A 24,855-nucleotide genomic window follows, 5' to 3' on the forward strand; every position below is an offset into this window, starting at 1 on the left:
TTATGAATAATCAAACAAAAGTATCATGAAAACAACTTGTTTAATTCAGGCGGTAGCCTTTACAATAAAATCAGCATCAAAAAATAATTCTCAAAATAATTTACACAGAAAAAAATTTTTTTTTGTTACTAAATGTAAAAATTGTGAAATGTTTGAAATGTCATAACTTTTTTGTTTATCAGTTTACCATCACCAAAATTTTATGGTAGATAGCTGATATAAAGGGCCATTTCCCCTAAAAAATTAACGTTGGTAAAAAGATAGGGTTTTGAGATATTTGAGTTTTTGTGACAAAAATCATATTTTTTTTAAGTAAAAAAATAATTTTTTTACAGTGTATATTTTCTAAGGAATCATCATTTAGTTATCTAACTTTGCTGAAAAATTCATAACAATCGAAAAATCCGTTTTTGCTGTACAGCTTTTAGAATATTTTTGAGCTGTTTTAGCATACACCCTTCTGAAAAGTTAGTCGTGAGTGAATATGAAGGTTTGATATCGAAAAATGACGATTTAGATGAAATTGAAAAACTGTGCAAAGTTTCAGATATTTTTGAAATGGTCGCTCAGGATCGACTGACATGACTCCGTGGAATTCCTCATATATATCTGTTGGCGCATCACATCAACGGCGTCACCCTGGCACCTCAGCCGCAGCAGCGGCGCAGTGGTGCTCATTCAATTTGTATAGTTTTGTGTGCTCTTTATTTCGCTGCTAGCAGCAAGCAGCCCAGTGACTATTGTTACAGTCGAACCGGGCTGCGTGGTGCTAGATTGCAAGCGCACTGCACCTTTGTGCACATGGTTGATAACATTCTGTATTGATATTGTCCGTACTATCGCTGTCGCCTATATAAGCGACAGCGTATTCTATGTAGAGTTAGTTGTAAGCAATATAACACCACAGAGCAGGAGCACTGCCTCTCTGTGGTGCGCAATAAATCATAGTCGCAGAAGTAGTTCGTCTTCCTCTTGTCCCCCGGGGCATAAATGACACAACGTAGGGGCCTATCAACCGCTGGACGAAACATTGGTGCCGTGACCAGGATGAAGGACACCCCGGAGGACCATCGGACGGATTACGGACTACTGCGAAGCCTCTCTCTGGACAACTCACCATGGGCCGAACTGTCGCCCGCTAGAGTGGAAGCGTCCACTGTTGGACCCCTGCGTCCCCGCTGTCGGACCCCTGCGTCCCCCGTCGGATCCCTGCATCCACCCGTGTCGGACCGTAGCGTCCCCCTGTAGGACCCCAGCGTCCACCCGCCGGACCGTAGCGTCCCCCCGTCGGATCCTAGCATCCATTATCGGACCCCGGCGTCTACCATCGGACCACTGCCGTCCACCCCTGGACCCATGCGTCAATTTGCCGGACCATTGCCGTCCACCCGTCGGACCCCGAGTGTCCACTGCAGGCCGCGAGCATCATCGCCGCCTGTCGAATCTGCCACCGCCGGACCCCCAGCGTCCATCCTTGGGACCCCAGCGTCCAATTGCAGGGCTGAAGAGTCACCCTGTCGAATCGTTCATCCTTGGGACCCCAGCGTCCACCTGCAGGGCCGAAGCGTCGACCTGCCGAAACCAATTTTCCTACAATCGGACCGCCAGCGTCATCAATCAAACCATCCATAGTCGTCTCAAACAGGAATCAAACACCAGTCCGTGTTAAGTGAACCATCAATCAACCCAACCGTCGTCGTCACAAACCAAACACCAGTGTGAAGTGAATTAATCCCATCCCATCGAACCGTTCGATTACAATCAACCCAGCCGAGCGAATGATAGCGACAAGCAGAAAAAACTACCTGGCCGACTGCGCACATCGTCATCGAAGAGCGAATCATCTTCGATCACAGCCGGACCTACATCGAACAGCGAGCCAGAGCAGCGAGCGCACCATCGCAGTCTGATCGCAACCCGATCGCAACCAGCCGAACCAGCCGATCCCGATCGTACCTACAGCGCCAGATGAAACGTCGTCGTCAGCCTGCCCGGCGCGAAAGCTAATTTGAAAACGTGCGTTTTCGGGCGGGAGTATGTTGGCGCATCACATCAACGGCGTCACCCTGGCACCTCAGCCGCAGCAGCGGCGCAGTGGTGCTCATTCAATTTGTATAGTTTTGTGTGCTCTTTATTTCGCTGCTAGCAGCAAGCAGCCCAGTGACTATTGTTACAGTCGAACCGGGCTGCGTGGTGCTAGATTGCAAGCGCACTGCACCTTTGTGCACATGGTTGATAACATTCTGTATTGATATTGTCCGTACTATCGCTGTCGCCTATATAAGCGACAGCGTATTCTATGTAGAGTTAGTTGTAAGCAATATAACACCACAGAGCAGGAGCACTGCCTCTCTGTGGTGCGCAATAAATCATAGTCGCAGAAGTAGTTCGTCTTCCTCTTGTCCCCCGGGGCATAAATGACACAACGTAGGGGCCTATCAACCGCTGGACGAAACATATCTTTTATGTGTGACCAAACATAAAAGTGATGTATAGGGTCGATGTCAATTATTCACAGGTCCGGGTGAACGTATATGTTTGCCTGTATTTGTCGATAAAAATATGTAAACAAACCGATCAGCTGATCGCGACGTCACGTTCGCCAGAAAATTTGTTCGCAGCTTCTGGAACGTGACGTCACCTTCGGCAACTTCGTGCGATTTCGGCTTGCCGAAGTTGACATGACACGACTACTACTTCAAAATTATCATATCACAAACACCACTTTGCCCGATGGGCCTAACCTGGTGAAATTTAGAACATTGGTATAGGGTGCATATGCCTCATAAGGTACCTCATCAAAGCTAAAACAGCTTTCATGATCATTATATGCACACAATTAAAAATAACGATAACAATGTCTTATAAATTGTAGGGTGGGGCGGGGCAAGATGGGTTACTTAAGGATGGATCACCATAACTTTGTAAATACAAATCGTATTGGTTTGTATTCGTCCGCTACTCTTTAATACACTAGTTAGCTATGCTAAAAATCGATAAAAAGTTCATTAAATAAAAAATATGATGTTAAACAAGCAGTTTTAAAAAGTGACCGATTTTACGCCGTGAAAAAAAGGCGGGGCAAGATGGGTCACCTTTTAAGTAATTCACATTTTCTCAAAGAAAAACGTCAAAATATAAGATTTGTTCCACATTCATATATGCTCCATATCCATACTGAGTAAACAAGAGCTACTAGTAAACATTTTATAATTTTTTTTGGAATATAAAAAACTTTACGATTTGAGTGGTCCTTAGGCGACTTAAAAATCGATGTTTTCACTAAAAAATTATCATAATTTTATGTTATAATTTTGAGCGTTCATTCCGCTTGATTAAAGTCATTTATGAGATAGTCTTGTAATAAAAAATAAATAACTTTTGAATGCTCCAAAAATACGTTCAAAATTGAAGGTGACCTATCTTGCCCCGCGGCCGTTTATATGGAGATTATATGGAATGTATCGCATAAGAAAAATGGCTAAAAACCATTTTATTTTTTATTTCCAATGAGAGTGAATATTTTTTCAATCAAGGCCCCAAACTTTTGTATATCCATGCTGGTCATCTAACAAAATTATTAACATTATTGCATTTTTCATTGAAAATTTTCTTTGCCTCGCTGAGTTATATGACGTTTTCTCCCAGCGAAAGCTTACGCGATACAGCAAATCGCTATAGTTCACACTAACACAGAAAAAAATCTGTCAACAATAACAAAATACACATGCATTTTCAGCGAAATGCTCTATTTGCATGACAACAATCCACTCCCACAGCTAACGGATGACCGCCGTCAAATATCAGGATTGCCAACTGTACGGCGACTGCTGTCAAATCTCTTTGTCGCCGAATCTGGCGCTGGGTCTTCGGCGCGGAAACCCAAAGGTGGGAATAAAATTTTGGGGTTTGCGCGCAATATCAAAACATGAGTAATGCGCGCAAAAATGGCACTGACCCATCTTGCCCCGCGACCCATCTTGCCCCACCCCACCCTATAGAAAATAGCCTTATATACTTAAAGTTTGGATTTTTATCAGTGTATCTTTCTGAGTCAGTTTGCAACAGTGTCTTAATGGATGTCATTTTCCGCGTACGTCTGGTAAACTGCTTCTGGAAGATTACGTATTCTGTTCTATCTTCAGGTCTAGTGTACACTCAGGAAAATTGCCTCATACTTAATTGTTGATTTGATGTTGCATGAAGAAGAAGAAGAATGATGGTGTTTTAAAAAAAAATCCTATCCCTACAACACAGGGGAAGATTTTAAAATGCCTCTATAAAATCTAAAACAATATTAATTTAAAAACGGTTTGATGTACGGTGTTAGACTTTGGACAGACTACAAATTAAGTACCTTATCAAGAAAAAAATGTTAAATTTAAATTTATACGTTCAATATGTAGTCCGTCCAAAGTCTAACACCGTACATCAAACCGTTTTTAATTAGATTTTCTTTTAAATTTTATAGAGGCATTTTAAAAACTTCCCCTGTGTTATAGGGATAGGATTTTTTCAAAACACCATCGTTCTTCTTTTTTTTCTTCATGCAACATCAAATCACCAATAGCAAATATCCATGTTGCAAACCACATCCATTGCATTGGTTAACCAATACCCGATTACGCAGGCAAATAGTATGTGCTCTAAATTGTATGAGTTGCTGCTGTATGGTGCCTCATTAAAAGTATGAGTCGCACTGATGGAAAACATTTGTTTACCCCCATTGCAAAAATCCATGTCCCGGACACATAGAAGGAATGAAGATTTTTTTCCCAGTGTAGGGGTTTCGACTCTATTCAGAGTGCAGCTAGAAACCGAGCAAAAAAAACAAGGAATTTAGAAATTTCATTTGCACAAATGTTATGAATTAAAAGGAAAAGTATCTAAAGTATCTAAATTAAAAGGAAAAGTAATATGGACACCCGGGGCAGAATGGACACCCTCAATATTTTGAAATATGCGAACTTTTTTGAACTTTTAATGAATGGAGAATATAGTCCATTTGTCTGAAACGTAGTTTCAGGAAAGAAACATTCGAAATTCAAATTATACTTGATTTTACACGAAAAAGTTGCGTCCTCCGTTTTTTGTGCATGGAAATTATAATTTTCACACCATCTAAAATAAGATTTAGTGATTAATTTATTGCAGGTCGATTAAAACCTGATATTTCTAGAACACATGCAAGTAGTTTTGCTGTATGTACATGCTTACCATGTTTATAATTTCTTCTTTATTACATCAAAAATCAAGTTTGGAAATACCTTCTGCTGCCGGGGCCAAATGGACACTCACCTTTTTGAAAGAAGCGGCAAGGGAAAAATATAACCTAAATCACAAACCAACCAAATTCTTCGATTTCAGTATATTTCCAGTTAAATGTTCACTATAGTAGACACAGGATGAAACAAGGTCAAAAAACGACAGCAGTGGAAAATAGTTGTTCTAGGCACAGCTGTACATGCCGATAAAAACGAAGCTTTATCCAAAACATCCTGAATTTAAATTAACTGAACAAAAATGAACTACTTCGGCATATTATTCATCCATGATAGTTGTTTTGTAATGAAATTACTTTATAGGTGGAAATAATGTAAGAAATTCGTAAAAGTCTCATGGTGTCCATAATGCCCCGTATGCTTGAAGACGGTCATGAAAAACTAACATTTTTCATAACATTTTTTGAAGTGGATAAATCATTTTTATTTATTTATTTATTTCGTCAAACATACCGTAGACTACATTTTCACTTAACTATATCACTTAATAACTATATTCTATTATATCTCAAAGATCTAAAATATTTTCTCAAATTTGTTCTAGACATGGTCAAACTAATAGATGCACAGTGCTGATTATAAAGGTTCATCATTCGATTCAAAGGACCAAATTTTGCATAATCTGTTCTATGTTTGTTTAGAGCAAATATATTACGACCTCTCAATAGTCTAGCAGGAGCATAGAAATTTATACATGATAGTAAGTTGGCGGAGTCGATGCGTTGAGATATTAAATCATTTATAAACGAAACCATGGCAAATTCGCGACGCTCCTTCAAAGTTTGAATATCTATAAGCATGCATCTAGCTTCATATGAAGGCAGTGGAAATGTTGACCAACCTAACTTGCGTAAGGCATATAGGAGGAACTGCTTTTGTATTGATTCGATTCGATCCTCATGTGTTACCATGTAGGGAGACCATACTATGCTACAGTATTCTAGAACTGATCTTACATAAGCGACGTACAATGTTTTTATCGTGTATGGGTCCTGAAAGTTGTAGCTAAAACGCTTAATGAAGCTTAACATATTAGTTGCTTTATGAGTGATAGCGTTATAATGATCGGTGAAAGTTAATTTAGAATCTAAGATAACACCTAAATCTCTAATTCTATTGCACTTTTCAACTTCTTGGTTTCCTAAAGATACAATTATTGGTGGTGTACTATGTTTTCTGCTGTACGTAATTGAATTACATTTTTTCACGTTTAACTGCAACAGGCTTTTACTACACCATTGGTCAAATATCCGTATTTCTCTCAAAAAACATTCTCTGTCTTCTTCATTTTTTATTTCAATAAAGAGTTTCATATCATCAGCGTATATAAGGATTTTGAGATGCTTTAGAATATACGTGATATCATTTACAAACAATATGAAAAGCAAAGGTCCTAAATGTGAGCCTTGGGGAACTCCTGATGATACGTTGATAGGTTCTGACTTCTTCCCCTCAAATCTTACTATCTGTAATCGGTCAGTTAAGTACGATTCGATCCATTTAACCCTCGAGCAGTCGCGTCTTTGACTACCTGCAGCGACGCCGCGCTCACGCTGTGTACCACAAGCGTGCATTTTTCATGGTGCGTGTACTCAGTACACGACGCGACCGCTCCCGGGTTAAGTAGTCTAGACTCGATTCCCATTTTATCAAGCTTAAAAATCAACATTGGAATGTCAAGTCTGTCGAACGCCTTACTGAAATCGGTGTAAAGTGATTCAACATAGTTACCTCTGTCCATTGCACATAAGGTGTAATTAACAAATTCTAACAAGTTTGTTGTAGTCGACCGACCTTTGAAAAATCCATGTTGTGCATTTGTAATTCTTAGTTTGATTTGATTAAACACACATCTGTTTATAATAGATTCAAATAGTTTTGGTATGCATGAGATAATGGCAATCCCACGATAATTACGAACATCGGATTTTTTACCAGATTTGTAGATGGGTATAAGGAAAGATTTTTTCCATCCTTTCGGAAACTTTCCAGTTTCAAGTGACATGTTGTAAAGCCAAAATAATGGAGCCGCAAATTCAGTTGCCAGGTTTTTCAGAAGAACCGGCGGAATTCCATCCGGCCCTGGACCTTTGTTCGGATCTAAGTCTTTTAGACCGGTTAAAATATCTTGTAACATGATTTGATTGATTCCGATGTTGCTGGTAAAGTCAGGAAAGTGGGAGAAATATTCATAGTCGCGATCGGCATCAGAAAATGTACTATAAGTTTCTTGGAAATAGGTTGCAAAAAGATTGCAAATTTCATCGGAATTTTCTGCCAATTTATCATCTAACGACATTTTTGATGGAAAATTGCTCGACTTCAACTTAGTTTTAGCATAATTGAAGAAGTTCCTGGGACAGGATTTTATTTCATTCTCGGTTTTTCTGTTGTACTCTTCAAGAGCAGTGGATATGGCTAGATTAAGTTGATTGCAAATGCTTAAATATTTTTCAATGTTTTCTTGACTTTTGTGTCGTCGGTATACTTTGTGAGCTTTTTGTTTCCGATTTTTCAAGTTAATAATTTGCCTGTTGAACCAGACTGGATTTTTAGAACCATTATTTCGTCGTTTTCTCCTTAGTGGAACTTCCGAATTAATTATTTCCGACAAAATGCTATAAAAGGCCTCAACAGCATATTCTACATCTAGATTTCTTAAAACAGATTGCCAATTAGTTCTATTAAGTTGAAGTCTAATATTTTCATAATTGGCTTTACTATAATCATATACATCCTCATAGTCACAATTATTTGAGTTAACACGTACGTCCCCAACCCCATTTCGACGAAAATTTCAAAATTCAAATGGCTGGTTCTCAGTCATTTTTCAACGGATTTTAAAAATTTTTGCACCAATCGATCACAAATTCCTTCTAGTTTTAAGAACCGGAGTCCACATTACGGAAGCGGTCATGGTTCCGGAATTATTCCGGGGAGTCGTGGGGTAACCTCCTTATCGCTCATGGTGGCCACATTGTAACGTTAGCTAAAACTTCACATGCAGCATATCAATCTTCATGATTTTGCAAAACAGGAACTCTAGAAGGTATTTCGAGACTTTCTGGAGATAATGGCCACTCGGAGATACTCCGGGAGCCTGGTTCCCCCGGGGAAGTGGCCAGTTCGGGATTTTTTTCTGAACCCTATCTTGCGACATATCATTCTTCATGATTTTGCAAAACAGGAACTCTAGAAGGTATTTCGAGACTTTCTGGAGATAATGGCCACTATCGGAGATACTCCGGGAACCTGGTACCCCCGGGGAAGTGGCCAGTTCGTGTTTTTTTTTCTGAACCCTATCTTGCGACATATCATTCTTCATGATTTTGCAAAACAAGAACTCTTGAAGATATTTTGAGACTTTCTGGAAATATTGGCCACTGTCAGAGGGACTCCGGGAACCTGGTGCCCCAGGGAAGTGGCCAGTTCGTGATTTTTTTCTGAACCCTGTCTTGCGACATATCATTTTTCATGATTTTGCAAAACAAGAACTCTAGAATGCATTTCGAGACTTTCTGGAGATAATGGCCACTATCGGAGATACTCCGGGAACCTGGTTCCCCCGGGGAAGTGGTCAGTTCGTGATTTTTTTCTGAACCCTGTATTGCTACATATCATTCTTCATTATTTTGCGGAACAAGAACTTTAGAATGCGTTTCGAGACTTTTGGACATATTGGCCACTATCGGAGATATTCCGGGAACCTGGTGCCCCCGGGAAAGTGGCCAGTTCATGATTATTTTTTTTCTAGACCCTGTCTTGCGACACAACATTCTTCATGATTTTGCAAAACATGAATTCTAGAATGCATTTCTAGACTTTCTAGAAATATTGGCCACAACTGAATGTACTGCGGGAACCTGGTGCCCCCAGTGAAGTGGCCAGTTCGTGTTTTTTTTTTCTGAATACTGTCTTCTGACATATCATTCTTCATGATTTTGCAAAACAAGAACTCTAGGATGCATTTCTAGACTTTCTGGATATATTGGTGCCCCCGGGAAAGTGGCCAGTTCGTGATTTTTTTCTAAACCCTATCTTACGACATATCATTCTTCATGATTTTGCAAAACAAGAACTCTTGAAGATATTTTTAGATTTTCTGGAAATATTGGCCACTATCAGAGGGACTCCGGGAACCTGGTTCTTCATGATTTTGCAAAAACAGAACTCTAGAAGGTATTTCTAGACTTTCTGGACATATTGGCCACTATCGGAGATACACCTGGAACCTGGTGCCCCCGGGGAAGTGACCAGTTCATGTTTTTTCTGAACCCTGTCTTGCGACATATCATTCTTCATTATCACGTACGTCCCCAACCCCCATTTCGACGAAAATTTCAAAATTCAAATGGCTGGTTCTCAGTCATTTTTCAACGGATTTTAAAAATTTTTGCACCAATCGATCACAAATTCCTTCTAGTTTTAAGAACCGGAGTCCACATTACGGAAGCGGTCATGGTTCCGAAATTATTCCGGGGAGTCGTGGGGTAACCTCCTTATCGCTCATGGTGGCCACATTGTAACGTTAGCTAAAACTTCACATGCAGCATATCAATCTTCATGATTTTGCAAAACAGGAACTCTAGAAGGTATTTCGAGACTTTCTGGAGATAATGGCCACTCGGAGATACTCCGGGAACCTGGTTCCCCCGGGGAAGTGGCCAGTTCGGGATTTTTTTCTGAACCCTATCTTGCGACATATCATTCTTCATGATTTTGCAAAACAGGAACTCTAGAAGGTATTTCGAGACTTTCTGGAGATAATGGCCACTCGGAGATACTCCGGGAACCTGGTTCCCCCGGGGAAGTGGCCAGTTCGTGATTTTTTTCTGAACCCTATCTTGCGACATATCATTCTTCATGATTTTGCAAAACAGGAACTCTAGAAGGTATTTCGAGACTTTCTGGAGATAATGGCCACTATCGGAGATACTCCGGGAACCTGGTACCCCCGGGGAAGTGGCCAGTTCGTGTTTTTTTTTCTGAACCCTATCTTGCGACATATCATTCTTCATGATTTTGCAAAACAAGAACTCTTGAAGATATTTTGAGACTTTCTGGAAATATTGGCCACTGTCAGAGGGACTCCGGGAACCTGGTGCCCCAGGGAAGTGGCCAGTTCGTGATTTTTTTCTGAACCCTGTCTTGCGACATATCATTTTTCATGATTTTGCAAAACAAGAACTCTAGAATGCATTTCGAGACTTTCTGGAGATAATGGCCACTATCGGAGATACTCCGGGAACCTGGTTCCCCCGGGGAAGTGGTCAGTTCGTGATTTTTTTCTGAACCCTGTATTGCTACATATCATTCTTCATTATTTTGCGGAACAAGAACTTTAGAATGCGTTTCGAGACTTTTGGACATATTGGCCACTATCGGAGATATTCCGGGAACCTGGTGCCCCCGGGAAAGTGGCCAGTTCATGATTTTTTTTTTCTAGACCCTGTCTTGCGACACATCATTCTTCATGATTTTGCAAAACATGAATTCTAGAATGCATTTCTAGACTTTCTAGAAATATTGGCCACAACTGAATGTACTGCGGGAACCTGGTACCCCCGGTGAAGTGGCTAGCTCGTGTTTTTTTTCCTGAATACTGGCTTCTGACATATCATTCTTCATGATTTTGCAAAACAAGAACTCTAGGATGTATTTCTAGACTTACTGGACATATTGGCCACTATCGGAGGTACTCCGGGAGCCTGTGCCCCCGAGGAAGTGGTTAGGTTGTGATTTATTTTCTGAATACTGTCTTGCGAGGTATCACTCTTCATGATTTTGCAAAATAAGAACTCTGGGAGATATTTCAAGACTTTCTGGACATATAGGCAACTAACAGAGGTACTCTTTCCGGAACTTGGTTTCCCCTGTCCAGTGTTTTTTTCTGATAACGTTTCTGCGATATACCACTTCATGATTTTGTCATTGCCAGAGGTACATCAGCAACCTGATTTCCTTGGGGAAGTGGACTGTTTGATTTTTTTTTTTGAACAAATATAGGGTCAGGGATTCTCGTATGAGTTTCCCGGAAATACGTCCAGGACTTTTTCTTGACGTTTTTATGTGATTCTGAAATGTCTTCTTCTGGTCATTTATGAATTTGCAAAACAAGAACTCTAGAAGACATTTCGAGACTTTTTGATCGATTCGGGATTTTTTTTTTCTGAACCCTGTCTTGCGACACATTTCATGGGATTATTCTTTGAAACTTTTGGAGATTCCTCTAAAAGTGGTTTGGAGATTACACAAGGAGTTTCTTTTGGAATTCCTCCAAACATGTTTCTGGGATTACACCTCAATGGATTTCGCTTTATTATCTTTTAGAATTCGTAAGAAGTATGTTTGTAGGGATTCCTCAAGGAATTACTTATGGGGCTATTTTACCATTTCTTATGGAATTCTTCAATTTTATTCTTTGGAATGCTTCCAGAAATACTTTGAGGATTCTTCAACGGGTATTATGGGATTTTTGTATGTAATCTATGTAATGTATGTAATCTATTGATTACTCTGGGAAAGTACTCGGGGAACCTGTTTCCCCACAGGGAAGTGGTCAGTTCGGGGTTTTTTCTGGACCCTTGCGACATATCAATCTTCATCATTCTGCACAACAAAAACTGTAGAATGCATTTTGTATTTTTTTATCAGAGGTAGGTACTCATGAAACCTTGCCGGAATCGACTCGTTTGGGATTCTCGGGAGAAGCTTTTAGTGTAAACCTCGTAGGAAATCTTGGAGAAATTCCAGAGACGATTTTGGAGGAAATTCAACAGAAGCATTTGCAGAAATCTAAGAATAAGGGCAAGGATGAAAAGTACTCTAGAAGAAACTAGGAATCCTTACAGGAAGTCCTGGAAGAACTCAAAAGGAACTCCTGCAGAAATTCATGGAAAAATCTCAGAAGGATTCCTTGGAAGAATACCAAAAGGACCTCTTCTATGAATCGCAGATGGAACTTCAAAATGGATAGAATTTCACTTTTTTATGAAAAAATCCCAAGCCGAAATTCTGTGGGAACTCATGTAGAAGTTTCAAAAGGAATTATTGAAGAAAAAAAATCCTGGAACAATTATCATAGGAGCTTTTGAAGAAAACGCCGGGTGAACTCTTACAGGAATATCCAAATAATAATCTGGGTGAATTTCAGAAGGAACTCCTGGAGCAATTTCAGAAAGTGAAACCCAGAGATCATTCTTCGAAAAAATATATCAATTCCTGGCGGAGGAATTTAAAAATTGGCACCTGGGTCAATCCTAGAAGCAGTTCCTGGAAAATTCACAGACGTCAAACATTATTTTAGGTGTCCAAATAAGAACTTCACACCGAAATCCAAAAGATAACCTAATCCTTGGAGGAATCCCAGAGAGAAACTCAGTAGGGAAAACAAAAAAGTAATTTTGGATAATATCTAGAAATCTGGATATCTGGATATGTATATCTGGATATGGATATCTGGAAATATCAAGAAACTACATGTAAATATCCCATTCGTCGAAATATCCTGAAAGTATTTTTGGAGGTAATCTGAGGAACTGTTTGGAAGAATTTCATAAGAATTCCTAAAGATAAACTCTTTGAAGAACCTCTAAAAAATACTTCCTTCAAATTCAGAACATAATCGAGCGAAATCCAACGAGATATCCCACAAACCTTTTCCCTAAGGAATTATTTGTGTTAACTGTAAACCGGAGGAAAAATTATGAATATTGATGTGTCGAAAAACAAGGATTAGAAAATTTTCACAATTTGGCCTCTTATCAGAAAACAGGTTCCTGAAGGACTCGCCAATATGTCCAAAGTTGTTGTATTGATATGTCTTAAAACCAGGGTCAAAAAAATATCTCGAAGTATCTCCTGATTGTGGCTAACATGACAAAAATACCTTAAATATCTTCTAGAGTTCTTGTTTTGCAATATTATGACGGTTGAAATGTTGCAAGACCGTTTTCAAAATAACGAACTGGTGGCTCCCTTGGAATAATCAGGTTCTCTGAGCTCCTCTGATAGTGGTCTGTATATCCAAAAATTCTCCAAAAGTTTCCTACAGTTCTTGTTTTGCAAAATCAAGAAGATTGATATGCATGTCGCAAAACAGGCTTCAGAGGGAATCAAAAATTGGTCACTTCCTCGGGGAACCAAGTTCCAGAAGTAACTCTAATAGTGGCCAATATTTCCAAAAAGTCTTGAAATGTCTTCTAGAGTTCCTATTATGCGAAATGATGAAGATTGAAATGTTGCAAGACCGGGTTCTGAAAAAAAATAATCACGAACTGGCGGTTTCCCCGGGGAAGCCAAGTTCCTCTGCTGCTGACCAGTATATCCAAAAAGTCTCCAAATGTCTTCTATTGATATGTCGCCAGACTGGCTTCAGAAATAATCACAAACAGGCCACTTCCCCGGGGGCACCAGGTTCCTGGAATACCTTTGATAGTGGTCAAGATATGCAAAAATTCTGTGGCAAGACATACAAAAAACACGAACTTGTCACTTTCCCGGGGGCACCAGGTTCCCGGAGTCCCTCTGATAGTGGCCAATATGTCCAGAAAGTCTCTAAATACATTCTAGAGTTCTTGTTTTGCAAAATCATTAAGAATGATATGTCGCAATACAGGATTCAGAAAAAAATCACGGACTGGCCACTTCCCTGGGGACACCAGGTTCCCGGTGTATCTCCGATAGTGGCCAATATGTCCAGAAAGTCTAGAAATACCTTCTAGAGTTCTGTTTTTGCAAAATCATGAAGAACCAGGTTCCCGGAGTCCCTCTGATAGTGGCCAATATCTCCAGAAAATCTCAAAATATCTTCAAGAGTTCTTGTTTTGCAAAATCATGAAGAATGATATGTCGTAAGATAGGGTTTAGGAAAAAATCACGAACTGGCCACTTTCCCGGGGGCACCAAGTTCCCGGAGTATCTCCGATAGTGGCCAATATGTCCAGAAAGTCTAGAAATGCATCCTAGAGTTCTTGTTTTGCAAAATCATGAAGAATGATATGTCAGAAGACAGTATTCAGAAAAAAAACACGAACTGGCCACTTCACTGGGGGCACCAGGTTCCCGCAGTACATTCAATTGTGGCCAATATTTCTAGAGAGTCTAGAAATGCATTCTAGAGTTCATGTTTTTCAAAATCATGCAGAATAATGTGTCGCAAGACAGGGTCTAGAAAAAAAAAATCAAAAACTGGCCACTTTCCCGGGGGCACCAGGTTCCCGGAGTATCTCCGATAGTGGCCAATATGTCCAAAAGTATCGAAACGTATTCTAAAGTTCTTGTGCCGCAAAATAATGAAGAATGATATGTCGCAAGACAGGGTTCAGAAAAAACATGAACTGGTCACTTCCCCGGGGGCACCAGGTTCCAGGTGTATCTCCGATAGTGGCCAATATGTCCAGAAAGTCTAGAAATACCTTCTAGAGTTCTGTTTTTGCAAAATCATGAAGAACCAGGTTCCCGGAGTCCCTCTGATAGTGGCCAATATTTCCAGAAAATCTAAAAATATCTTCAAGAGTTCTTGTTTTGCAAAATCATGAAGAATGATATGTCGTAAGATAGGGTTTAGAAAAAAATCACGAACTGGCCACTTTCCCGGGGGCACCAATATATCCAGAAAGTCTAGAAATGCATCCTAGAGTTCTTGTTTTGCAAAATCATGAAGAATGATATGTCAGAAGACAGTATTCAGAAAAAAAAAACACGAACTGGCCACTTCACTGGGGGCACCAGGTTCCCGCAGTACATTCAGTTGTGGCCAATATTTCTAGAAAGTCTAGAAATGCATTCTAGAATTCATGTTTTGCAAAATCATGAAGAATGTTGTGTCGCAAGACAGGGTCTAGAAAAAAAATAATCATGAACTGGCCACTTTCCCGGGGGCACCAGGTTCCCGGAATATCTCCGATAGTGGCCAATATGTCCAAAAGTCTCGAAACGCATTCTAAAGTTCTTGTTCCGCAAAATAATGAAGAATGATATGTAGCAATACAGGGTTCAGAAAAAAATCACGAACTGACCACTTCCCCGGGGGAACCAGGTTCCCGGAGTATCTCCGATAGTGGCCATTATCTCCAGAAAGTCTCGAAATGCATTCTAGAGTTCTTGTTTTGCAAAATCATGAAAAATGATATGTCGCAAGACAGGGTTCAGAAAAAAATCACGAACTGGCCACTTCCCTGGGGCACCAGGTTCCCGGAGTCCCTCTGACAGTGGCCAATATTTCCAGAAAGTCTCAAAATATCTTCAAGAGTTCTTGTTTTGCAAAATCATGAAGAATGATATGTCGCAAGATAGGGTTCAGAAAAAAAAACACGAACTGGCCACTTCCCCGGGGGTACCAGGTTCCCGGAGTATCTCCGATAGTGGCCATTATCTCCAGAAAGTCTCGAAATACCTTCTAGAGTTCCTGTTTTGCAAAATCATGAAGAATGATATGTCGCAAGATAGGGTTCAGAAAAAAATCCCGAACTGGCCACTTCCCCGGGGGAACCAGGCTCCCGGAGTATCTCCGAGTGGCCATTATCTCCAGAAAGTCTCGAAATACCTTCTAGAGTTCCTGTTTTGCAAAATCATGAAGATTGATATGCTGCATGTGAAGTTTTAGCTAACGTTACAATGTGGCCACCATGAGCGATAAGGAGGTTACCCCACGACTCCCCGGAATAATTCCGGAACCATGACCGCTTCCGTAATGTGGACTCCGGTTCTTAAAACTAGAAGGAATTTGTGATCGATTGGTGCAAAAATTTTTAAAATCCGTTGAAAAATGACTGAGAACCAGCCATTTGAATTTTGAAATTTTCGTCGAAATGGGGGTTGGGGACGTACGTGTTAAAATTAATAATTTATTACCAGGCGCTTCTGGGTCGTCTGCTTCTTCCTCCGTAGATTGTGTCAAATTGGGTAAACAAGAATTGCATCCTACATCCTCAGATTGCGTCGATTCAGCTAAAAACCCGGCTGCTGACAGGAGCACGACGCACAGTGGTTTTTGACGGATGGCCTTGGCGGCGGTCCGATCGTCCAATTACAAGATGATTCACGGATTCGTTGTACAATATCCCGATCAGCTGGGTAGGGGTTCAATGTTTCGCCACGCTGAAATTGGATGCCCCTCTGGTTTCTATCGTAAGCCGTATTCGTGAGCATTCTTATGCAATAGATGCGTGAGCATTCTTATGCAATAGATGCTAAATAGACTTTAAAAGGATACATGTATCAAAAAACTAAACTTTTTTGACATCTTGCCAGGTAAAGTTGGCAAAAACCTTAGGGTGTCCATATTGCCCCGCCTACCCCTATGCGCTTAAATTTCCTTGTTTTTTTGGTGTAAAACATTTCGACATTCTTTTACTTACATTTGAATACTTTATCGTCAAAGTGCATATACGTTCGTAGCTTCCAAAGTGAACTGCGATCGGACTTTGATTTTTAGGCACTGCATTGTTTTGATTTTGTATGGGATTTTGACGTTTCTTGGCCTTTGTTGTTTACAAGGAAGGAGAGAATTTTATGCAGTGCCCTCACTGAACGAAAACCCCCGCCATAAATTTAATGATTTTTGCTTCATCCGAGCCCCACGCCTATTTTCCGACAAGATTCGGATGATTTTCATCCTATTGAGCTTCCTTCAAAATAAAAATAAAAAGAAAGTTTACCCCCTCGAAAAAAAGATGATTGTCATTACTTCTTAGGAAGCGGATAAAAGAATAAGAATGATTATCATTTTTTTCTGAGTGAATTTGGTGTGGGGTGTTTTCATGCAGTACAAATTTTATAAATTAAAATATATAATTAAAACACCATTTTCGAACAGATTTTATCACTGTATTACCTAGTTTATTAAACTTTTTACAAAATATGTACTTCGAACCCTAGGCCCATTGGATCCGGCCATATTTCAGGATGTGATTTTGGACGCATATTTCCTGTAGAAAAATACCAATTTTTCGATCAATAATGTTTATAAAATTCTTTTATGCAATTCAGTATCATAATTTCTATTTTATATAACTCATTTTGGTATCATAATGGCCAACTTTTCCGTACTGGTTCATAATGCAACTGAAATGAGTTGCATAATGGAAAAAGGTTAAATAATGTTCATAATGCAACTCATTTGAGTTGCATTATGAACATTATGCAACTCAAATGAGTTGCATTATGAAAAAATCATTGCATAAAATTTTGTATGGAACTCGTTGCAAAACTCGATTTTTTCAGCACTCTTCGTATTTATCCAACTCGGCAAGCCTCGTTGGATAAATGTACGACTCGTGCTGAAAAAAACAACTTTTTGCAACTCGTCACATAAATAACTATGTATAATAATCCTAAAATGGTTCATTCTTACCTTGCGTGATGTTTTAATCACAACATTTGTATATTCCCTCCTCCTGCGGGTTAGTCCGGAACCAAAAAACAAGCGAAATATTTTTTAAACAAACTATCAAAATTTGCCATACTGGTTTTGAAGAATGACATGTTGATCTAGAATTGAATGATTTTCGGTATGGAACATAGAGAGAAAGGCTTTCAGATGTTTTTGTGGTGATAATCAGTCACAACAAACCCCAAGCAATAAATCGTTCATTATCTGTGTCAATTCTAATATGGTAACAGGATGATTTTCATCCTGTAGGAGGGAGAAAAATCATTCTGAACTCATTCAAAATTCGGATTCTGAAGATTTGCACCTCATTGAATGAAGAATCATTCTTTGTGCGGCGGGGGTTTTCGTTCAGTGCTATGAGCCTCTGCACGAATCTCCCTAACACAAATGTGTTATACACTGACGATTTGGCGAATGATTGTATCATTCCATGTATGATCAAAATGATAGCCCGAAAGGGTTGTTAAGCACGTTGTATCATATTTTTCTATTAGGGCTGGCGTACTGCTCACTCTCACAGAAAATTTGAAAACAGTTCGCACAGTAAAAGTCAAATGTGAATTTTACTGTGCGCGCTGTTTTCAAATTCTCTGTGGGAGTGAGCAGGACAGGGCAAATTCGTACAGAGGTTCATAGTCCATTTTACAAACCAATTTTATGAATGAAATTTTGACAGAAGGTAGCGTCCTAACCCGTGAAAATTAATATCATTCCATATTATATATTACCGCAGGAAGCTACAATTTCGACGAACAAAATGCCAAGCATGCAGTAATTGATGTGATCGAAAAATTCATTTGTGGTGACAATTCACAATCATTTTTGGAACGGCTGAAGTTGGAGGACACTGTGGCGTCGGTTTGCGGACGAGTGTTCAAGTTCGGCGAACCCACATACAGTTGTCGAGAATGCAGTAAGTAATCCGAGAAAATTTGGTTCTCATTTACATCTTGGAGCATTTTTTTTTTCTAATAGCTATGGATAGGTAAATTGTTCGTCGTTGCAAATAATTAAGATTTCGTTACATTTAAGGTATGGATCCGACATGTGTGCTCTGCTCGTCATGCTTCAAAAAATCGAGTCATAGGCATCACAAATACAAAATGTCAACTTCCGGTGGTGGAGGTTGTTGTGATTGTGGAGATCACGAAGCTTGGAAACGGGATCCTTCCTGTGAGGAGCACGCTGTAAGTATTTAGCAGTCGAAAGAAACATAGAACTTGTAACTACATTAATGCATTTCGCTTGTACTCATGTGTCATAGGTAACCACCACTGAAACTCCGGATCACTCCATAATCACTGAAAAAATTAAGACGTGCAGTGAAATTGTTTTCAAAGGAATCTTGCAATATTGCATGAAAACTCTACAGATCCAGTCAGCAAGCAGCTTGGCCGAATACGACGTTGACGATGAAGACATATATTGTACCATTTTATACAATGATGAAACTCACACTTTTGAACAGGTAATATGAAACATTGATTCTTCATAGAAGGTTAGATGAGAAGGTAATTTTGAAAACAAATCCATTGCGGCGCACACGTTTATTTTGAACCGTAATTTCTCTAATGATTATTTCAATCATTTTGCTTGACTTTTTGCTAGAATCTATGAAAACGTAAATCATTTATATGGGATTGTCTATAAATTACACCAGTCCTCTTCACCTATGTCACACTTGTATGAGTGCTCTGATGTTTTTGCATGGCTCGTAATTTATGAACGTTAGCGCCAAAATTTTGAATTTGGTTTTAATCGGTTGTTAATACTGGCAAAAACACTTTCTCATCACTTCAAAGTTGTTGAAAAAGAACTTGAAATTACCTGATGGAATGAAGAAAACGAAGTGACGTATGCGCCACTGACGCAACTACGTATAGTTCTTCTAAGTTTTATTCTGGATCCTATTAATGAACTTGATTTGATGCTCTTTTATGTTTTCTTTTTTGAAATTCTAATTGCTGAACTTGGCGTGTAAATCTAACTGAAAATGCAAACTGCTAGCAACAACTTGAACTCATTTTTCCTAAAGCACAAGGAAAATCTAAAATTTTAGCAGAATCATAAACTTTCGTCAACTAAAACCTGGAATACAAATGTTTGAATAAAATTGAATAGGTGATACTGGACGTCGTGTTATTTTTCCTATCTTCCCTTTTTGTCTAACAATTTGCCTCGCGATTTTGAAGATGATATTTTCTTTTTTATCGATTTATTGTGAAAAACAATCAGCATGCACTAATGTCGAATTCGTTTATTTGCACCGCCTGCACCGCTTTGCCACCGGGTGTAGCAAACTTGCACCGAAACCGTTCGTTTATTCGCAGGTACTGTTCTGTTTTGACACCCGATTGGCACCGGTGCAAGAAAATGCTACACCCAGTTTGAGCGCGGTGTAGCAGGTACAAACCTAGGTTTACCAATACATGCATATCGCTGAACTTGTATCGTGGTTTTGTTTTGGTAGGAATGATGATTTTCTCTTCGGCATTAGATAGGGTAGGACGGGGCAAGATGGCCACCCGGGGCAAGATGAGCACCCCTCTGTTTTACTACTTTTATGGTGATTTTTGTCCAAACAACTTCATAATCCATTAGAATAAAGTTCATCCTGCTTGTAAACCTGATATAAGGTACTTCATAACGAACTAATTGAAAAATATCGTCAAATTAGTCAATAGCATGGATTTTGAGCATTTTCTTATAAGAAATCATCAGAATGAAATAAGGTTTTTATGTCACAATATATTTTTTACCGTAATTCTGGTTATCAGCCAACATTACTAGCTTACTGCAAAGCATTTTAACTTACATTAAAAAATATTTTCTAAAAACAAACATTAAAATTTATTCAATTTAAATTATTACCCTATAGTGGGGCAAGTTGAGCACCCCTGATGGGAATATAGAAAATATTTTGAAATTATTGTAATCCAGTCAATAGTGCCGAACTGTGCCCAACACAAGTTTCCGTATCCTCTACAACTATTTGGTTGCGTTAATTAAAAAAAAATAAGCCACTTAATAATCGTTTATTGTTTTTCGGGTCATTTTGTATAAAGTATTATAACTACATTTTTTTCAATATTCGAAAAAGAAACTGATCATTTTAGAACGTGATACCATAGCTATAAACAAGATTTACTATATCAATCACTGTGTGGCCAATTTATTGTTAAAATATTAAGATTTTAATGAAGTGCTCTTCTTGCCCCGTAGGGGTGCTCGTCTTGCCCCGCAGCATGTTCGGACTGACCATAAAACATCTTTTTTGTTTAGTCAGAAAAATAATCCTTGTCGTGCATTTTGAACCTTGCCATGTTTATGGGTGGTAGAAAACATAATATAGAAAAGAACTACTGAGAGGTACTTTGAAAAATTGTGATCACTTCCAATAAACTCAACGTGATCCTTAGGGTGCTCATCTTGCCCCGCCCTACCCTAAACAGTTTTTTTTTGGATATTCGTTTATTTTGAGATGTTTTAATTTCCAAACAGCAAATCTGTGCGTTTAAAAATTATTTAAACTTGATGGATGATTATCACGTCTTTCAACTTCTGAGGAATCTTTAAAATTGATCGATAACATGAAATTTCAAAGAGTTGATTCAACGTATATTTATCCCATTATTTTTTTTTTTTGATTATCGCAAATATGTGGATTACTTTTAATGATTTTAATCATTAGAATTTTCTGTCGCATGGTGATCTATGATATATGAAAAAAAATTGACGTAATAAAGTTTTGATAAGCCCAGAATAGAATAAAAATCTATTAATTCAAATTGGACTGAAATATTACTGAAGTAACATTTTGTAGGTACAAACAGTTTAAAAAACCGTAAATTCTATTTTATTTCTTACAACAAATATTGAATTTTTGAATTACATTGAAAGTCAAACAAATGTCGCTAAAGGATGATTAAAGCGTTTTTAATATGAGTTGCGTTTCAATAACGTAATGTTTTAAAAAGCATTTATTTATTTTCCTTTTTACGTTGTAGCTAAACGTTTTCTATTGAACTGCCTTTAACAATTTTTGTGTTAGATTTGTGCACGTAGATCGTTTACAATTGTATGTTAGCATCTTTTTTTATTGGGCAACGGAAATTGTTAAATTCTAAAAAGTTGTTTCAATTGAAAAATTATGATATTACAAGAATTTGAAGAAGATATAAACATTGGATAACAATTTTCAAGTAACATTTATATTTACAAGTTTATCATGTACAAGTGGATTACTGAAAACATTTAAAATTGTTAAATTGTATATAGAAAGTTAAATATCAAAATACAGTCATGACTCGCTGGTTGGGGGCTTAATAGTTGGGTGGCTTTTTAGTTGGGGCCCCGTTAGTTGAGCTGTCAGCCAACTAAAAAGTACCTGGATGTCATAATTCAATGTCAAACTGAAAATGACAACCAATCTGTAATTCCGAGGGGCGAGCTAATGAGTTTTTGGTTGCTTAAACTTTACTGATAATCGAGAAAAAAAATCTATTTCATATTTCTTAAAAAAAAAAGAATATGTACAATTACTTCGAAACAAATGCAAAACATAGGCAATCTTTATTTTGTCGATCATTGAAAGTGTTTTGTGCTTGCTTTTGGTCCGGGTGGTTTCATAAACATCTATATTTTCACTTTACCGACTGAAAATGGGTGAAAATAATTATTTCTCGCATTGGCCATATATGTATCTTGCAAAACGTATCAGTTTTGCTCTAAATGTAAAACAAATTGAAAATGTTTCCTTTTTGCTTCCAACTCAAACATGATTTAAAAAAAAACAATGCGCACGCCCCTTGTGCTGTTGTCACTTCACCCAACTAGCGAATCGAATTCGTTGGTTGGGTGTAGGTTGTGGCTCAACGAGCGGGTTCCGACTGTACCTAAATAAAAATAATTTTGTTCATCACGGAAATTATGAAAACATTAATTATGTTTATTTTTGATACCCTTTATTGTTTTCATTGACGCTCTCACGCGCTCTTACTAATACCATCATAAGCTGTCAACAAATTGCACCGAAACCGTTCATTTTTTCGGTGTCAATTGCTACACCGGTGCAGTGCACCATCGGGAATGAACGAATTCGACATAAGTGAGCATTACACAATAATAAGTTTTTGTTTCATACTATGAAGTCCATCTTAGTAGCAACAGAGCAATGGCAGATATTTGCACGATCGTCCCGCTCGCCCTTAAGGAGAAATCTAATTAACTAAGAATTATTGCGAAGAGATTCTACCCGTTTAGACCCCTGCGCGAGAATTAGTTGCGTGGATTTTTCTTGCGTAGTCCCACAGATGTAAAAACAGACCGCGTACCGCGAATATTTCACATTGTGTTGTTGAGTACACCTTTCGCGTTAGTTTTGCATTGTAAACAAATATTTATAATGCACCTACGCTGAAAATAAGCCTGATATATTTTTTTGCGCAGGAATCTATAAATCTCCGCAATGGGCAATAACTCTGCCATTTTTCCAAGAGCGTATATTGTAAATTAAAAAATGGCTAGCAATACCATTTGAATAGATATTGAATAAGAAAATTGAATATTGTGAAAAACAAACAGCATATGCACTGCAAGTGAGCATACACAAGTTTTCGTTCCAAAATATGAAGTAGAATCTGAGATTACCATCTTGGTAGCAGCAGATTGTCCCGTTCCCACCAGTGGGTCGCGATCCATAGTTTGAGAAACACTGTTTTAGTGTGATGCTAAGCTTTCTAGGTGCTTGAAAAGTATGTTAAGAATAAACATCTACAGTTTGCCATAAACGATAACCATAAGATTTACTTAACCTGCCCATTCGGGATACAGTTCGAACAGTATGCGGTATTGTTGAACCGTCTACATTATGGTGTGTGTATTGTGTTAGTTTATTAGGGATTTTCATGCATCTAGTATAGTATTATCAGAATCATTATGGTCATTCGATGTGCCAGACATTGAACGTTGTTTTCTGAATATTCAATCGACTTTTGCTTAGGGTGGCCAAATTACCCCGATTAACCCTACGTGCCACTTGGACACGAATGTACCCTTCTGGTGTAAAGTGTCGTAAATACATTAACAAGCAAACAAACCTACGTGATTGACAAAAGAATTATGTTTGAAAATGTTGTCAAGGCTGCAGGCTGTGAGTAAGAAGTTCACGGAGAAAAAACTTTGGTGAATAGAACCAAATTTTGGTTCGATTCAACCAAAAGTACATATTGAATTTTGCACAAACAAATTTCGACTTCACTTTGATGGTATGCGTTGCTTAAAACAACCTAAAATGTTAAGTAAATTTTTTGACGTAGTTACACTTACATACAACAAATGTTTTTTTGAAACTACCAAAATATTGGTTGCTTCATTTAGCGTCTGTTGAATCAACCAAATAACTTGGTTGTTTTAGGCCAGAATTGTTAGTTTGCATTTACCAAGCTTTAGTTTGAATCAAAGAACACCGTTTTTTGTTCTACCTCGGCTCCCTTACCGCCCCCTCCCCCCCCCCTTTCCCTCTCCTTTGGTTTCTTGTATTTCCCATCAGAAAACCGGCATTTTTTGTTTACTTATATGATATATGCATATTATTAGTAAAATAAATTCTAATAGTACATGTTTTGTTACGTTTCTTAAATGAATTCATGATATTGTGCTGCCATAAATCAATTATATGATTGAGCTCCTTTGTAGTCCACACTGTATTGAAGAATTCTCCCCGAGGATACCGATATCGTCCATAGAACCATATTTTTGTTTCCTGGGAGACTGATTCTGTGAAAAAAGACGATGAGTGTTTGCCGCTTTCGAACAAGATTAACCATTGTTCCTACCTTTCATTTTGATCCTTCCATCCTTCCATTACTAGTTCCGACAGATTCCGACGGCTGAAATGTGAGCATAAATTTAGAGGGCTTTTCACTTTTTTAAATATATTTCCTTACCATGAATTGGCTGGATAAATCAATCGCAATTTTTAATGCTCGGCGAACACCTTCAGCAATGGCGTCTGAGAAACACACCCCGTCAGCGAGCGGGATGACAGGAAATTCAATAAGCTAGACCTTTGATTCGTTTCAACCTAAAGTTTAGGTTGTTATTTCGCCAAACAAAATATTGGTTGGATTCAAAGTATGTTATTTCCCATATCAACCTAATAATGTAGTTTAATTTTGG

At 38.5% G+C, this 24,855-nt stretch overlaps 2 protein-coding genes across 3 annotated transcripts in view; one reads left to right on the forward strand and one right to left on the reverse strand.

The window, feature by feature from the left end:
* The window catches only part of LOC134285363 (uncharacterized), a 224,659-nt gene that overhangs the window by 18,197 nt on the left and 181,607 nt on the right, over positions 1–24,855 (reverse strand). The gene's annotated exons all lie outside the window — the stretch shown is intronic.
* LOC109405489 (E3 ubiquitin-protein ligase UBR1) overlaps positions 1–24,855 on the forward strand; it is a 123,728-nt gene that overhangs the window by 12,461 nt on the left and 86,412 nt on the right. For both annotated transcript variants that reach the window (XM_029856448.2, XM_019678577.3), the window contains exons 3-5: positions 18,410–18,589; positions 18,709–18,863; positions 18,941–19,144. In XM_029856448.2, coding sequence (XP_029712308.1) covers positions 18,410–18,589; positions 18,709–18,863; positions 18,941–19,144 — 539 coding nt within the window. The remainder of the gene's footprint in view (positions 1–18,409; positions 18,590–18,708; positions 18,864–18,940; positions 19,145–24,855) is intronic.

This window comes from Aedes albopictus, chromosome 1 (genome assembly GCF_035046485.1).
Source record: "Aedes albopictus strain Foshan chromosome 1, AalbF5, whole genome shotgun sequence".
NCBI classification, from domain to species: Eukaryota; Metazoa; Arthropoda; class Insecta; order Diptera; family Culicidae; genus Aedes; species Aedes albopictus.